Genomic DNA, 16,956 nt, shown 5'->3' with positions numbered 1-16,956 from the left:
TTTGTGGCACCTGTAGGAAGCACTCAGTTCTCAAATGAATGAATACTGGTAAGTCCTAGCAGGGTTCAGTGGGGTGGCTCCCTTTGTGCGGACTCATTCCTATCTTTAACAGCTTTGTATATTTAGTGAAACAAGGAACCCTTGGTTTGAGGTCCAAGGATGTAGCTTTGGTTTTTCAGACCTGCTTACTAGGAGTAACTTGGGAAAGCTATTTGCCTCCTCCTAACTTCAGTTTCATAATGGATGAGAAAGCCCTTTGTAAATTTCAATTCACTTTGCATATTGGCCAACACTATATTGACATTAATAGCTATTACTGATGACTCTTTTTAAGCATTAGAAACAGAGCCTGGCACATAATAGGTGGTCAATAAACATTTACCCCATGGACTAGATTTGGAATTCTGAGCACTTGATTGAATTGAGTCCACTTCTGGCTGATAAAGGAGACCTTGGAAGGCTCTGGAAGACGGCAGAGTTTTCCAGGGAGTTGTTTCATCACAATGTGACACTTGAAAAGAAAAGAAGCAACTCAATTTCCTTTTTGTAGGTTAGGAGTGGAGCAGAGAGGGAATTCACCTTCCTGTCCTTGCTTAAAAATAATTTCAAGTAATTAAACCATCTGCTTGGGGAAAGGGCAATGCGGACGCCGGGAGAGTCTTCGATCACGAAGGAAGACATAGTCCCTCAAGATGCCTGTAAAGACCAGGCCGGAAGGGTGAACCGAGGCAGAGGTCTGTAGACACAGCATTTGTCTTCTCCAGTGCTCTGAATACCAATGTCCACTGCAGGGCCAGCGGCAGCACAGGTACCAGCAGGGGTGCACAGGCTTGTCACAGCTCTGCTCTGCCGCTCAGTGGCTGAATTCTCTTGGGCAACTCACTTTACTTCTCAGAGCCTCGCTTTCCCCATCTGCCAAGTGAGCATAGAATTTCCAAGCTCACAGCCACTGCTGTGAGGATTAAATGAGGCATCGTGGAGAAAATGTTCGATCTAGTGTTTGTCTCAGAGTAAGTGCTCAATAAATGGTAGTGGTGGTGATGACGACGACGATGAAGATGATGATGGTGATGATGATGGTTATAGTCAAGATGTTTTCTTCAGTCTCTTCAAGATTAGTAAGGAAATTACACTTATGGAATTAAGAAGGCAGTCATCTGCTTATTCATCCATCCATCCACCCATCCACTACTTAACAAGCCTCTTACCACGTGCCACGCGCCAATGCCAGAGGGCATTGGAGTCAAAGAGATGACTATGCCTACTGTTAAGGGTACATTGCCTGACTCAATATGTTTTTTTTCCCCCCCGGTACACGGGCCTCTCACTGTTGTGGCCTCTCCCGCTGCGGAGCACAGGCTCCGGACGCGCAGGCTTAGCGGCCAAACATAACAAACATAACAAGGCCCACGGGCCCCGCCGCTCCGCGGCATGTGGGATCTTCCCAGACCGGGGCACGAACCTGCGTCCCCTGCATCGGCAGGTGGACTCTCAACCACTGCACCACCAGGGAAGCCCTCAATATCTTTTTGATGCTCCCAGACAGAGATAAGTGTGAGTCCCTACAGGAATTTAAATGCCTCACCCTCACTTCTGTTATAGAATGTGTCACATTGTATTATGATTATTGATTTGCCTTCCTACCTAACTATAGAGTGTGAGTGCTTTAAGGGACCATTTCACCATCATCTTTGTCTTTTCCCACATCGTTATCCCCTATAACCTTCGGCACAAAGCAGGGCCTCATGAAATGGAGCCTGGTCCTTTATGCACCGTAAGAGTACAAGTGGGGATCAGATGAGAAATCCTTGTCAGTCTCTCCTTTTTTTTTTTTTGATGTGGACCACTTTTTAAAAGTCTGTATTGAATTTGTTACAATATTGCATTGCTTTTGGTTTATGTTTTGGTTTTTTGGCCCTGAGCACCTGCTACATGCCAGGCCCATGATGTATATCATCTCATGTATTCTCAGCAAGGTGGGTACTCTTAGCCTTATGTTATAGATATGGAAATAGAGGCTCAGAGAAATTAACTACACACACCTAGAAAGTCCAGTGGATCTCAAATCCAGGTCTTACCAGCTTCCTTTCTTGCAGTAAAGCATTTAGAGTGGTAGGAAAGTGGCTGTGAGGCCAAACGTGTGATGGTGTAAATAGATAGGGCGTGTGTGTGTATTGTACACATAGTTAAATTTGAGGAAAGGCGTTAACACAGAAAATTCCAAATCCTAGAGGGGCAGGGCAGGAGACATAAGTGAAAGAAGCAGACCAGGTAGAAGAAAATAATCTTTGTGTATGAGTAGGGAGAGGTGGGGCTGAGGTGAACTGGACAGCACCAGCTTCACGTAAAGTGACTAGAGCTGCCTTGTTCTGGGCACTTGATGACAGTCAGGGAGAGCTCAGTTTTGCCAGACTTTAAAGTTTCTCAAGAGTCATGAGAAATCTGAATTGTTATGAGCTTGTGTCTGAATGTTGATAGGGAGGGTGCTGCATTTTAAGGAAACCTTGAACAGGCTTCTCTCTCATTCCGAAAGTTCTGAGACTGTGACCCCTCAGCCCAGCCTCCTTGGAAAGTGAATGAGGGGCTTGAGAAGGGTGTTCACCAGCAAGCATCTGACCAGCATTTACTGCTGACAGTGATCAAGAAAAAAAAAGCCCTCTCATTTCTCAGAGCCCACCTCTTCTGGCCGGAAGGTCTATTCTGAGAAAATCCAAGAGGCGACCAGCCTTTTCTTCCCTCTTCCACGAGCTCTCTCTGCCCATTGTCAAGATGTCTTCAGTGTCTCCACCTCAGTCTTGGGGACATTCCTCCCCTCCTCTTGCTGGACCCTGGTCCTCAGAACTGAAGGCAGTCACAGTGACAATGTCCCTCTGCCACAACTGGCCACAGCTCGCTCCCGTTCATTTGCAAGTGACAGAGCTGAAGGTGACCCTATTCTTCTCACCTAGGCACTTGCTTCCTTTCTGATCAGGACTCTTGCAGCTGACAGCTGGGTCATCAGCGGGACTTGCTCATGGCCGTGACTGAGACCATGGCCCTCCCAACGCGGGCGCCCCCCACGGCCCTGGGGCGGGCACACGTCCCAGAACATCGTTAGTTGGCTCACTTCTTCTGGCCACTTCTGTTTTACTTGGAGACGGAGGAGATGGTGGAAAGGGCAGGAGTGGGATGTGAGGGCTCTGAACGTGACCCTTGACCCGCACTCCCACCGCGTGCCCTGTGCCAGCGCCCAAACCCTTCACATCCCTTCCCACAGCAGCCACCTCCTCAGCTGCTCGCTGTTCCCCTTGTACCGCCTTCCCTCGATTCTTCTCACAGCAGCTAGACAGGCCTTTGAAAACCTCACAATAGGTCATGTCACCTGCTTAGTGTGTCCTGCAACACTTAGAGTAAAATCCAAGCTCCTCACTGGACCGAAGGGCCCGCAGCGTCCAGCCGGTGACTCCCTCGTCCCCACCTCTCACTCGTCACATCCCAGCCCCGAGGCAGCGTGCAGTCCCCCCTCCCGGCTTTCACCTCCTGGTCCCTGTGCCCGCACGCCCTTCCTTCCCCGCTGCCACTCCTGCCTTCTCATCACTCCAATCTCCACTCAGACATCAGCTCTCTGGAGAGCCCTTGCCTGCCCCCCATCACTCTACCATGTCTTCTTATCCCCGTAGCGTGCATCACTAGCTAACATGACTCTGTGGACGCGTGGTTTACTTGCTGACTGCTCGTCCCCCTGCTTTTCCTCCAGTGACAACAAGGGTTCCTGGCACGTGAAAGGGCCTCCACATACATATGCTCAGTGGGAGACTGAGGCTCGAAGGAGGGCAAATTACCTGCTCAAGACCTTACAGCTAGCAAAGTGGAACTTAATTCCTAAACCAATGTTACTTCCCTGATCCCTCTGGCCAGGAGCAGTGGAGTTCTGGAAGGGTCCTTGGTGTGGAGGGCAGACATGTGTAGGAACCGCATTCTGTGAAGGTCAAGAGCGTGGGTCGTGTGATTCCTTTAAGGAACATCCATCCCCACCCTCCTCAAAAACTGGCCCCACTGGCTCGAGTTCCCTCTGCAGTCACTGCTCTGTTCTACCACCTTCCAGGGAAGCTGGTGCTTTTCTTTCAAGAGGCAGATGGTGGTTTTTGTCAGCGGTTCTGTGGAGCTGAACCATGGGGTGAGGCGAGGAATGCTAAAAGCAAGGGCTGCAGCCAGAACGGAATCGCTGGCCATTCTATGACTTTGATTGTGGAGTGTGTGTCTGTGTGGTATCTGTGTGCGTGTCTCTGTGTGTCTGTCTATATGTCTGTGTGTTTGCGTGTGCGTGTCTGTGTATGCGCATCTCTGTGTATGTGTGTGTGTGTAGAGGCCCTCAGTTGAAGTGATGTGGCTGATAGTTTGCTCTGCACTTAGCTGAAAATGGTAAGAAATGTCTGTGGCAGAAAAGCAATTCCCTGAGCTCTATCGATGGCAAACGATGGGCAAGGAAAGAGGTCGCTGGTGGACCCGTCAGTCCTCACACTGCAGAGCGTGTTGTCCCAACTCAGGGTCAACGTGCGTGGTTTTTATGAAGCTCTGGCTTCCTGTCCCCCTTGGCTCTCATCTCACACCACGTTCTTCCCCCACCTCAGCCACCTTTTGGCCCCCAGACTCGGGTGACCCTTCTGTCCCGCTGTGCGGGCACCAGCTCCCCTCCTGCCACAGGTGGCTGCACAGCCCGCTCCCGTCGCCCTCATCCTTCCTTCCTTCCCTTCCTCCGCCTCAGTTTTCAGCTGTTCCCTTCGAGGGTCCCCATCCTTGGGCTCCCCATTTGGGCAGGCCCCCATAAAGAGCTCTCCATGTGCCTCTCTCTCCTTCACGATCTTTTCTCAGGTGACTGTTTACATTTATTCGGGTTTCTGATCATGCTGGTCTTCCCCATCTGTGTGTGTGGTTTTGTGTGTGTGTGTGTGTGTGTGTGTGTGTGTGTGTGTGTGGTGTTGTGTGCACATGCGCACAAAGGCAAGGCAAGGGTCTAGTACAGTGCCTGGTACTTGGCACTGCCGGGCACATGGTCAGATGGATGGATGGACGGATGGGTGGATAAGTGAATCAACGAATGCAGATGCTCTCTGGATTGAAGTCTGTGCTCTCTGGTTTCTCATCTCATCCTTCTTCGTCACGGGGCAAAATGAAAACATACCTTTGGGTTAAAAGCCCTAGCTTCCCCTCAGTGTACTTCAGCTGGTCACGCCTTTCCTCAAGAGAAGCCCCAGTCATTCTGCTTCCACTTGATAGGAAGACCAAGCTCCTGGGTCGTCCGTACAGAGAAGTTCCCTCCCTTTGAAGCCCACCGGGGCCCAGGGTAGCCACTTCCTCCCCACACCCTGACCCTACCTTCCTTGCGTTTCCCTTGATGGGAGTAGAGATGGCAGGATTATCCCCCCTGCAATGGCCAAAGCTCACTTGATTTGGAATCTGGAAGGTTTGGGGTCAAGGTCACCCCTAATTAGCTCTGAAACCTTGGGGGAACTTCCTTGGCCTCTCTGGGCCTCAGTTTTTTCATCAAGAGCATTGTACTAGATCAGTGTTCCCCAGATTTTAGTAACTGGCCCACCAGTGCTGTGACTTTTGCCATGTTCTTATGTTCCCTGTACTGTTACTTACTTAACATCTTGTTTTAAAGTGGCTTGCCATTTTTTTCTTGAATTTATATTTTATATAATACTACTCTCCAATATAAATGTAATATGAACTACATATGCACTTTCAATTTTATAGCAGCCTCATTTAAAACAATAAGAAAGAGGTGAAATAATTTTTTTTTTTTTTTTTGTGGTACGCGGGCCTCTCACTGTTGTGGCCTCTCCTGTTGCGGAGCACAGGCTCCGGACGCACAGGCCCAGTGGCCATGGCTCACAGGCCCAGCCGCTCCGCAGCATGTAGGATCTTCCCAGACCGGGGCACGAACCCAGGTCCCCTGCATCGGCAGGCGGATTCTTAACCACTGTGCCACCAGGGAAGCCCTAGGTGACATTAATTTTATTTTTATTTATTTTTTGTTGTGGTGCGTGGGCATCTCTCTAGTTGTGTCATGTGGGTTTTTCTCTCTCTAGTTGTGGCACGCAGGCTCCAGAGTGTGTGGGCTGTGTAATTTGCAGCACGCAGGCTCTCTAGTTGAGGTGCAAGGGCTCAGTAGTTGTGGTTGCCCCGTGGCACGTGGGGTCTTAGTTCCCCAACCAGGGATTGAACCCACGTCCCCTGCATTGGAAGGCAGATTCTTTACCACTGGACCACCAGGGAAGTTCTGACATTAATTTTAACAATATATTTTATTTAACCATGTTCATCCAAAAATGTAACACTATAAATTACCCAGATATTTAACTTTTTCTCATACTAAATGTCCAAAGTCTGCTGTGTATTTTACACTTCCAGCAGATCTCTCTATGGATGCTAAATTTTCACTGGAAATCCTTGATCTCTGTTTAGATGTCATAAAATGTACAGTTGAAAGAATAGACTCACATACTCAACTTGTTCCAAGCACACAGTTATTTTCTAATAAGTGAGTCAAGTATCAGATTTTAATTGTAAATTAATTAAAATGAAATGAAATAAAAAACTCAGTTCTGCAGGTTGTACTGCAGGACTTCCCTGGTGGCGCAGTGGTTAAGAATCCGCCTGCCAGTGCGGGGGACACAGGTTCGAGCCCTGGTCTGGGAAGATCCCACATGTCGCGGAGCAACTAAGCCCGTGTGCCGCAACTACTGAGCCTGTGCTCTAGAGCCCGCGAGCCACAACTACTGAAGCCCGCATGCCACAACTGCTGAAGGCCACACACCTAGAGCCTGTGCTCTGCAACAAGAGAAGCCACCGCAATGAGAAGCCCGCGCACCGCAACGAAGAGTAGCCCCCGCTCGCCGCAACTAGAGAAGGCCCGCGTGCGGTAACAAAGAACAAATGCAGCCGAAAATAAATAAATAGATTAAAAAATAATTTTAAAAATAAATAAATAAATAAATGTCAAGTGCTTAACAGCCACATGTGGCTGGTGGTGACTACAGTGGACAGCATGGACATATGACAATCGTGGATAACAAACCCACCTCCCTGTTGTAAACAGAAGGTAGCCTTAAAAATAAATACAATGACAATACAAGAGTGACATTAAATTCTAGCTAGATACTGCTGCCTGCTGAGGTGCCGAGCCCTAGGTCTGCTCTGTGTCTGTTAAAAAGGGAGATTTAGCACATATGTAAAGGTGTTAAAAACACACTGGCACCTAGCTGAGACTCTCCTTTTGATGGAATCAAAAGGATTAAGAAAACTGAAAAGGAATTTAATGCCGCAGCCTTGTACCACCTAAAATAATCCTGCATAAAACATCAACGGACCACCCAAATCTAGATGATCACTCTGCACTCTGAAATTCTGTAGCCTTTTGCTCCTTTACTCTTATCACTTTGCTTCCTCTTCAGAGACCACTAGCATGTGATCTTGCAAAAAGTGAACTAAGCGAGACTTGGAAAAACTACGTTCTGGTTCAGACTCTGTCATTGCCAGCTCTGTGACTCTGGGTGAGGTCTCAGTTTCCTCATTTTGTGAAACAGAAGTGTTTGGACTCACCAAATACCAGCAGCCATGGAGTGGCGGGCTCTGGGCCCTGGCTAGCCGCGAACTGTCTCATTTTGTCCACAGCATAAGCCCTGTGAGAAAGGCACTGTTCCACTCCTTCTGCAGGCGGAAACGTGGAGGCTCAGACAGATTTGAGCAACCTGCCAGAGCCCCACCAATAGAAGCCACAAAGTTAGAACCTGAACCCAGGTGTGAGGACCACTGAGCCCACGCTGTCAGGTTCTCAGGGCAACTCCCATCCCCCCAAATGGTAGGTTTGTGTTTCAAAACATAATCAACATGAAATGTGCGGTATTTCTTGGAGCTTTTCCTTCCAGCTTATGCCACGTCCCTGGTTTCCTGAGTTGGCAGGCTTTTCTGATTTACCCACATTTTCTTTGGGTCTCCATCTCTGTTATTTCTTGCTCCTCCTTTTAGCTTCTTGCTTTTATTCTCCACTCCCTGTTACCCCCTTGGTGTTTCTGGGTGCTTCTGGAAGATGTCCCCACTCTGGAGTTTGAGAACTGGCAGCCTGGTGGGCCGTATCAAGCCTGCAGACATGTCTGATTTGGCTCACATAGTGGCTCACATAGCTGGCTCACATAGTGTTTTTAAAATTTGTGAGTTAGTTGCCAACATTTAAACACTGGTACATTTCAAATAAAAATCTGGATTTCTAGAGTTTTGGGAACAATTTGGCAACACTGGACCGTTGGCTGGAAAGCTGAGTGGTGGCAGCACTTTCTAACTCCCCCAGGTCCCCCTCCTCCCTATTGTCTATCACCCCCACCTCTCAACCCAGCCTGACCGTCAGTTGTCAGCTGTCATTACACGTGTGCTGCCATTTTCTTATAATAAAGCTGGACAGCGGTACTGAATATTGCTCTGTCATTTTCTAGCTATGTGACCTTGGGTAAGTGTCTCAATGTTCTCATCTGGAAAATGGGCATAATATTTATCCATGCCTCAAAGGGTTGTGGTGAGAATTAAATAAGCTAACGTATATGAAGTGCTTTGAAGAATCTCTAGCACATAATGAGTGCTACATAAGTGCTAGCAATTATTAAGAGGAAAGGGCAGTGTTTTTGGTACCTACGTCTCTATCATTGAGAGCCACGTATTTTCGGAAAAACAGCAAGGAAGCACAATTCTATGGATAAGTGAAGCAGTTCTTAAAACTGGCCCATTTTGTTCATTTATACTCTCTGACTGCCCCATGCAGGTATCTGAATTCAAGACACAGGCCCTCCCCAACCCCTAGCATTGCAGGGCTGCTTCCCCTATGAACATCGTCCACGGATTTCAGATCTACATGGAGGTTCGGTGGCAGGATCTGCGTTCCCCTCCCTGCTCCACTTCTGTTCGCGATCCCGGCTGCAGCATACAGGGTGATCTTGCTGGTGGTGCTTGTCATTCTCTGCACTAGCTTTAGCTGAAGACCATTTCGTGTTCCGAACTGATATTATGTCTGGAGGTTTCACTGAACCACAGGCAGCTCTCTTAGGGGTACAAATTCCCTAGGCTTACGATGGCACTGATTGCTTAATCCACTGGATCATTCTCTCCTAGTTTGCCAGGACATGGAGCTTCATATCTGGTGGGTACACTTGGAGTGGAATTGTGCATTTATGGAAAAGACCTATGTATAAAGCAGTGTGTGGCTTCAGGGCTTGAACACAATGACATGTTAGGCAATGAAAACAATGTGAACTACTATTTGTTGAGCTTCTACAATGTGTGAGGGACTATGAGAAACCTTTGTGCACTTCCCTGGTGGCGCAGTGGTTAAGAATCTGCCTGCCAATGCAGCAGACACGGGTTTGAGCCCTGGTCCAGGAAGATCCCACATGCCGCGGAGCAACTAAGCCCGTGTGCCACGGCTACTGAGCCTGTGCTCTAGAGCCTGTGAGCCACAACAACTGAGCCCACGTGCCACAACTACTGAAGCCCGCACGCCTAGACCCTGTGCTCCTCAATAAAAGAAACCACTGCAATGAGAAGCCCGCACACAGCAACAAAGACCCAACGCAGCCAAAAATAAATAAATAAAAATTAAACAAAAACAAAAGAAGCCTTTGCATGTTTTATTTCAAATTGCCACAAAACAATGCAGGGCACAGAAGTTTAATAACATTTATTGAACTCGTAGTCAGAGACAAGGATTACAAAGCTACTGTTCTGAACCCCAACCCAAGGCCAGCCCAGGCAGCCTCCAGCATAGATACTTCATTGGTCTGTACTTATGTCCCATCTACGGGCCATATCTCCAACTGAGTAACACAAGCAGAGCCCAGCTTTCCTGGGCCTTTGACAGACCCATCAAGAATGACTTGTCCAATGTCTCACAGTGACTTATTACCAGAACCAATCCTGGAATTCAGGATTCCTCATGTAGTAGTCTTTCTCCCACTGTTATAACAAGGATCCTAAGGCCAAATGCGCATTAAGAGGGGCCAGACAGGTTTTAGAGGAGAATTAGGTGCACCAGGTAGGGAATGTTTCGAACTGGGGTGCATGTGTGCTTTTGAGGGGGCGACCACTAAATTATGGTACAAATATACAATGGAATACCATGCAGCTTCATTAAAGAATGAAAAAAGCATTATATATACTGTTCTGGGTGATATATTAAGCGAAAAAACAGTAAGATATAGGATGGTGTGAATAATGTGCTCATTTTGGAGAGAGTAAAAAAAAGGGAGAGTTGAAATCCTCTATTCATATTTGCTTGTATATATACTTAAAAACTCTGAAAGAATAAATAGGAAACTAAGATACTAATGCAGTGGTTACTTGTGTGGTGGTGGTGATGATGGGGTGGATTTGGGAACTGGTGAGCAGGGGAAAGGAATGGGAGGGAGACTTCGCAATGTGTGCCTTTTTTATACTTTTAGGTTTTCAAATAATATGAATGTTATTACCTTTTTAATGTGTGTGTATGTCCACACACACACACACACACACACACACACACACAGCTGCATAGGAAAAGCAGCCTATTACTCAGCTCTAGTCAATTGCTACTTTCTGGCAACATGAGCTTAATGTTTTCAGTTCTGATTTTTTTTTTTTTTTTTTTTTACGGTACACGGGCCTCTCACTGTCGTGGCCTCTCCCATTGCAGAGCACAGGCTCCGGACGCGCAGGCTCAGCGGCCATGACTCACGGGCCCAGCCGCTCCGCGGCATGTGGGATCTTCCCGGACCGGGGCACGAACCCGCGTCCCCTGCATCGGCAGGCGGACTCTCAACCACTGCGCCACCAGGGAAGCCCTCAGTTCTGATTTTTTAAGGGAACCTGGAAAGCTATTTTTTTAAAATCCCAGAGCTTAATTTCAAATTGTTCATTGTTAATATGTACAAATACAATAGAATTTTTGCATATTAACAGTGTGCAAACATGCTGAACTCAGTTTGTTTGTAGGAACTTTTATTGTGGAGTCTTTGTGATTTTCTATGAAGGTAATTATATCATCTGTGAATAGAAACAATTTAATTTCTTCCTTCCTGTATACCTGGGTTTTTTCCTTTTTCTTGCCGTATTGCACTGGCTAAAACTTCCAGTATGATGCTGAATAGGAGTGATGAGAACGTCCTTGCCTTGTTTCAGATCTTGAGGGGAAAGCATTCCAACTTTCATCATTAAATGTGATGCTAGCTGTAGATTATTTATAGATGTCCTTTATCAGGTTAAAGAAGTTCTCTGCCTGTTCCTAGTTTGATAAGGTTTCATCAAATGGATGGATGTTGAATTCTGTCAAATATTTTTCTGCATCTGTTAAAATGATTATATGGATTTTCCTTTTTAGTTAATATGGTGAATCACATTGTTACTATGGTGAATGATTTTTAAATGTTGAACTAGCCTTGCATTCCTGGGATAAACCCAATTTGGTCTTACATATTATCCTTTTTATATATTGCTGGATTAGATTTGCTAATATTTTGTTGAGGATTTTTATGACTATGTTCATGAGGACTAACTATTGGTTGGTAGTTTTCTTGTAATGTCTTTTTTTTTTTTTTTTGCGGTACGCAGGCCTCTCGCTGTTGTGGCCTCTCCCGTTGCGGAGCACAGGCTCCGGACGCGCAGCCTTAGCGGCCATGGCTCACGGGCCCAGCCGCTCCGTGGCATGTGGGATCTTCCCGGACCGGGGCACGAACCTGTGACCCCTGCATCGGCAGGCGGACTCTCAACCACTGCGCCACCAGGGAAGCCCTCTTGTAATGTCTTTGTCTGGTTTTGATATTAGGGTAAAGCTGATGTCATAAAGCAAGTAGGGAATTTTCCCTTGATTTCCCTAATTTTTAAATGGTGAAAAAATGACTTACAGAGTGCTTCCTGTGTGCCAGGCATTGTGTTACGTGCTTAACTTATTTAATACTTACAGAAACTCTATGAAGTATGTACCATTATTATCATCATCCCCACTTTAAAGGTGGGGTAACTGAGGCACAGAGGAGTTAAAGCCACTTGCCTAAAGTCACACAGCTTATAAGTAGTAAAGCCAAGACTCAAACTCCAGAAGTCCAGCTCCAGACTTTGTACTCTTAATCTGTTTACTACGTTTTCTCTAAAGATTTTACAGGCAAAAGAGAACACATCTGGAGGGCTCAGCCCAGCTTAGCAGCCACCATTCTTCCACCTGTGGTTAACAACAACAGTAACTAGCACATGTCAAAGCACTTACTACCTGCCAGGCTACAGACTCATCATCTCCTTTCATCTTGCACCAGCCCTCAGAGGCAGGCAGGCAGTTGTAGAAATGCTCCCTTCTGCTGGGTGGCATGCAGTTTCGGGCTTCATCTTCTTCACTTTGTCTCCCTTAACATCCATTGTGCCTTTTAGAAGGTAAAATTTTAAAAATGTCTTTCAAATCTCAGTTTAATTTTCCACTACTCCTTCCTTATCAGGGGGGCTCAGCCGTCCTCCCTCCCACTCTCTTCCCCCAGGCATTCAGGCTCATCTTTTCCTCTGGCACTGCCTTTTGCTTTGCACTGTCTTGTCCCAGCTGTGGCCCAATCAGTGTCCCCAACTCTACTTTGTTGGCTTAGTGTATGCGTTTTGAAAAGTTGGAAACATTTTGCTTATTTAAAATGGAGGAGGAAAGAGATGGAGTTTTAGGAACAGCTGGGACACCAATTTTCTCCAGTGAGCCCACAGCACGAAGAACTGAAGTTAGTTAAAAGAACTAGTAGTAACGAAGGCAGTAATGAAGGCACTGGATGCAATGGAAAGATGTTTGCACGCTGGCTGGACTGTGTGACCGTAGATGAGACCTCCACTTCTCTGAATCTCAGTTTGCTCTTCTGTAAGATGCATTCAGGGCACGTACAGGTCACAGGGATGTGGTGGGGATCCACTGCAATAATATAAGCATTTAATACAGGGAAAGATCCAGTGTGGTCCACAGTCCAGGCCCTGTGCTAAGCCATTTTAACATAGGTTATCTTATTTAATATACACTGCCTGTGCGCTACCGTTACCATCATTTTATAGGTAGGGAAGATTGTGGTACAGAGAATAAGAATTCTTAAGTGGCAGAGCTTTGCCTATACTTCACATTAGAACCCTCTGGATCCCACACCAGACCAGTTAAATTGGACTGTCTGGGGTAATTTCTAGAGGCAGGGGATTGGACCACATGGCCTTTCCCAAGCTCTTCCTTTCAATCTAGAGGCTGAAAGTGCTAAGAAACAGCCCGGCTTTCCCCTAGTTACTAGCTCCCCTGTTGCCAAACAGCCATTCCCCATCGCTCTTTCACTCTCCAACCACCATGGCGAGAATTTGGAATTGGGGTGAGTCCACTGCCAGGAAAAGTGACTCAATTAAAATCTCAGTTTTCAACAATATTACCAAGCCCTGTGGTCTGTTACTTCACACCCAGCATAGCTGAGCCTCCCAGTCGGAGGCCAGGTAGAAAGGGTTTGCGAATTGCTGGGGCTAGGGGCAGGGCAGGGAATACTGTAGTGAGCTCAGACAGAGAAGCACCGCACTGCGCTGAGTGCTCTTCTCAGCGTGCTTCCCAGTCCCTTCTCTGGCTCAGGCAGGGCTGAGCAACCCCCCTCCTCCTTATAACCAAGGCAGCTTCATGATAACCACAACTGCAGCAGCACAGCAGCAATCAATGTGTGGTGTGTCAGGCACTGAGCTGTGGGCTTCACATGCACCCTCGCCTCCATCCACATCTTTACTTCTCACCACAATTTCAGGGGTAGGTACTCGCATAATGCCCATTTTACAGATGTGGAAACTGAGGCACAGAGACATGAAAGGTTCACAGATTAATACCCAGCTCTGCTTCATTCTACAGTCTGCATTCTTAGTCACTAGGACATACCTGTCTGCCCTTACGGTTTCGAGAGAATGACTTAAGGATTTCACTTTTGAACCACCTTGCAAGCCATTAACAGAGCCCATGATCTTCCTGCAAGCCTGGCTTCTCTAATCGATTTTCTCCAGAATGTTTGGTCCTTCTGCATCCATCACAAGCTCCACGTATGAGCTCCTTGACCTCAGAGACTGCATCTTAGGGGTCTCTGAGTCCCTTTTTTACACGTCCTTAGCCCTTGGCACACAGTAGGTGGTCATAACTCTGAATGTATGAACACATCAATGCCCTTCAAGTTCTAATCACAGTCCCCCACTCTTTTGTCTCTAGGCCCTGAGCTCAGCCTTGAAGAGCATGTACCTGGCATATAATAGGTGCCAATGTCAATGGGTCAGGAAGCTCCTAGCTGGCATAGGAGTTAAGCCGTAAAGGTGTGTGGTACCTTGACTCCCACCTTGAGGTGCTTGAAGGTCTGAGCTTTCCCTCATTCTCCCCATCCTCATTTCCCTGCTCTGGACCCTTAGAGCCTCTCCTCGTCTTTATGGTTCTGTCCCTTAAGGGGTTTCCAGAAGAAAAGCCTGAGAGAGTAGTTACTCTTGAGTCCAAAGAGGAGATGGAGGGGTGAAGGGTAGGAGTCAGAAAGGGGCCCTGTCACATCTCCGGTTCAACAAATAACCAACCTTCTCAAGAACACTCCCCAAAGGAGAGCTCTGAAGAGGCTCAGGGGGGCCAACATGGGGAGGTGGGAACTGGGCCGAAATCAATTCCAGCTCTAGGTAATTACAGGACACATGCCACCACCCCAGCAGGGGGAACCAGGCTAGCCTCTCTGCGAGGGCAGCCAGAGCGATTAGTTAGTGATAAAATTCCCATCACTCACTGGGGGAGAGGCTCAGCCTTAGCAAACTTGTGGTTTCTCGAACCTGCCAAATTTGGGAGGGAGGATTTATTTAAACAACCTTAGCAGGGTCCATGACTACCAAGATGAATGTCTTGGAAAGGAAATCTCACTAGGCTCTCAGAAATCCAGCTCCCAAATTCCCAGGATCCCAGGATGCTAAAGACAGTGGGGTTGATGATGCTACGATTCTAGGCTTTACATAGATTGGATTTTTTTTTTTTCATTTCTTTCTGTCCCTCTCTCCCATCTGCATGGAAGTGACCTTTAGGAATCTTTCTGCCACAGAGACTGTCTCAGGGACTAGCTGGAAGAAAGGTCCCTCTCAAGCTGGAGCCTCAGGAAGCCCGCCCCCGCCTCAGGCGACCATGGCAAGCACCAACTCCCCCCTCCCCCCTCAGTAAGCCCCCTCCCAACAGCTCAGCTCTCTTCAGGAACTCAGGACAAGTCTCAGCTATACTTTGGACAGGAGGCTAGGATGTGGGACCAGCCAGACATGTGCAGCAGCTCTGAGCTGCCTAGGGTGGGTGGACCAGGAGGCAAAGCCCAGGGGTGAGGCATGTCCTCAAGGAGACTGTGACCCCCTGAGGTGGCGGCCTCGGCAGCCCGCGTGTACCTCTGCACCCTTGCCCTGTGTCCAGGGCATGGCTCCGGAGCCGCCCCGACTCTTTCTAGCCGGCCTGGAGACGCGTTCCTCAGGGTGGCAGCGGGGGCTCATCCCTCGCTCCATCCCAGCGCCCCCCGGGGGCCAGAGAGTGCCCAGGATCAGGGGTTCCAGCTTCATCTCGGGTCAGGCGGCGACACGCCGCGGGGCAGAGGGGCAGAGGTGCCCCTAGTCTGGGGGCGACAGGAGAGGGGAGGCCCCCGCGAAACAATCTGTCCGGACTTGCAGTCGGGTCACACACACAGCCCGCTCTGGACCCCCTCACGGGCGCCGACCGCTTCAGTCGCGCACACAAATACACACAGACACGCTCGAATCCCGCGCACTCACACCGACCCCACTCACACCCTGCCCATCGCCTGCCGCGTACACTCGTGAGACGCACACACGCACGGTCCCCGCCAGGCCACCGCAACTTCCTTTCCCCCAGCCTGGAAATGTCCGCAGTTGCCCTTAAGGCGTAAACTTTTTCAGAGGGGGGCGTCAGGGATCGCTCCGAGTGGCTAGGCCTGGGGGTCCCGGGCAGGGTCACCCCGCACTCGGGGCTCCCGTCTTCCCTCCCTGTCCCCCACGCCCCTCACCTGGTAAACCGAGGCACAACAAGAGGCTGTAGTAGACCACGGGCACGAAGCCCAAGCCGCAGGCCCAGCCGGGGGACCAGGACAGCGAGCTGTTGGCTACGAGGTGGGCGTGCGTGTGCTCCATGAGCGCGCCCCTCGCTCGCCTCAGCTCTGCGCCCGGCCTGCCAGCCCTGCTCTGGACGCCGGCTCGGTGGTGGCTGCCGCCGAGGCAGCAGCTGGAGCAGCAGCGCCTCTCCCTGCAGGACTTGCTTCTACCCTCGGCCGTGGTCCCCTCTGCTCCCTCCGCACCTGCTCGCCTGGAGTCCCGGCTCAGCCCTCCCGCAGGGCGCAGGGCGCAGGGCGCAGGGCGCAGGGACTCGGGAGGGGCTCCCGGAGCCCGGTTGTGCACCTCCCACCTCCGACCCTCTAGGCTCCCGCCTCGGAGCCGGGGGGCTGGGACGCCGCTCCCCGCAGCCAATCAGCAATGCCTGGACGCGGTGGAGGTGGAGGGGGGAGATGCTTGGGAGGAGGGGGTCCCAGCTGCCTCTCTCGGCTTCGGTTTCTGGATTAGAGATGGAGTTAGACCTGGGAACACCAGAGGAAGTCTGGGTGGGAACAGACTACCCTCATCTCCCCCCACCGCATGGGAGGGGCGTGGTGTGGGTGGGACCTGCTTCTCCCGCAAAGGCTCCGTACTCCTCCAGCGTGTCCTCAGTTTGCCTTTCTCAACCTTCCCCCCAGCCACTTCTTTTCCCCCCAAGCGCCCGCGCCCCACCCCCTGCCAGGGCTTCGAGTCCATCTCCATATTGAGGATTCTCCACCCAGGGCAGGGGGTGGGAAGAGGAGGCTGTAGGAGCGAAGATGCTCTAGGGTTGTCCGTTCTCCTGGACCAGAGGAGCTGAGCTTAGAACTACCATATGACCCAGCA

At 49.3% G+C, this 16,956-nt stretch overlaps 1 protein-coding gene across 1 annotated transcript in view; it reads right to left on the bottom strand.

The window, feature by feature from the left end:
* The window catches only part of GPR139 (G protein-coupled receptor 139), a 40,226-nt gene extending 24,053 nt beyond the window's left edge, over positions 1-16,173 (bottom strand). The window contains exon 1 of the mRNA XM_065893448.1: positions 16,050-16,173. Coding sequence (XP_065749520.1) covers positions 16,050-16,173 — 124 coding nt within the window. The remainder of the gene's footprint in view (positions 1-16,049) is intronic.
* Positions 16,174-16,956: the final 783 nt, after the last annotated feature.

Source organism: Phocoena phocoena, chromosome 15 (genome assembly GCF_963924675.1).
Source record: "Phocoena phocoena chromosome 15, mPhoPho1.1, whole genome shotgun sequence".
In the NCBI taxonomy this organism is placed as follows: domain Eukaryota; kingdom Metazoa; phylum Chordata; class Mammalia; order Artiodactyla; family Phocoenidae; genus Phocoena; species Phocoena phocoena.
Note: the sequence above shows the minus strand (reverse complement) of the source record. Positions and strands in the feature narration are given on the sequence as shown.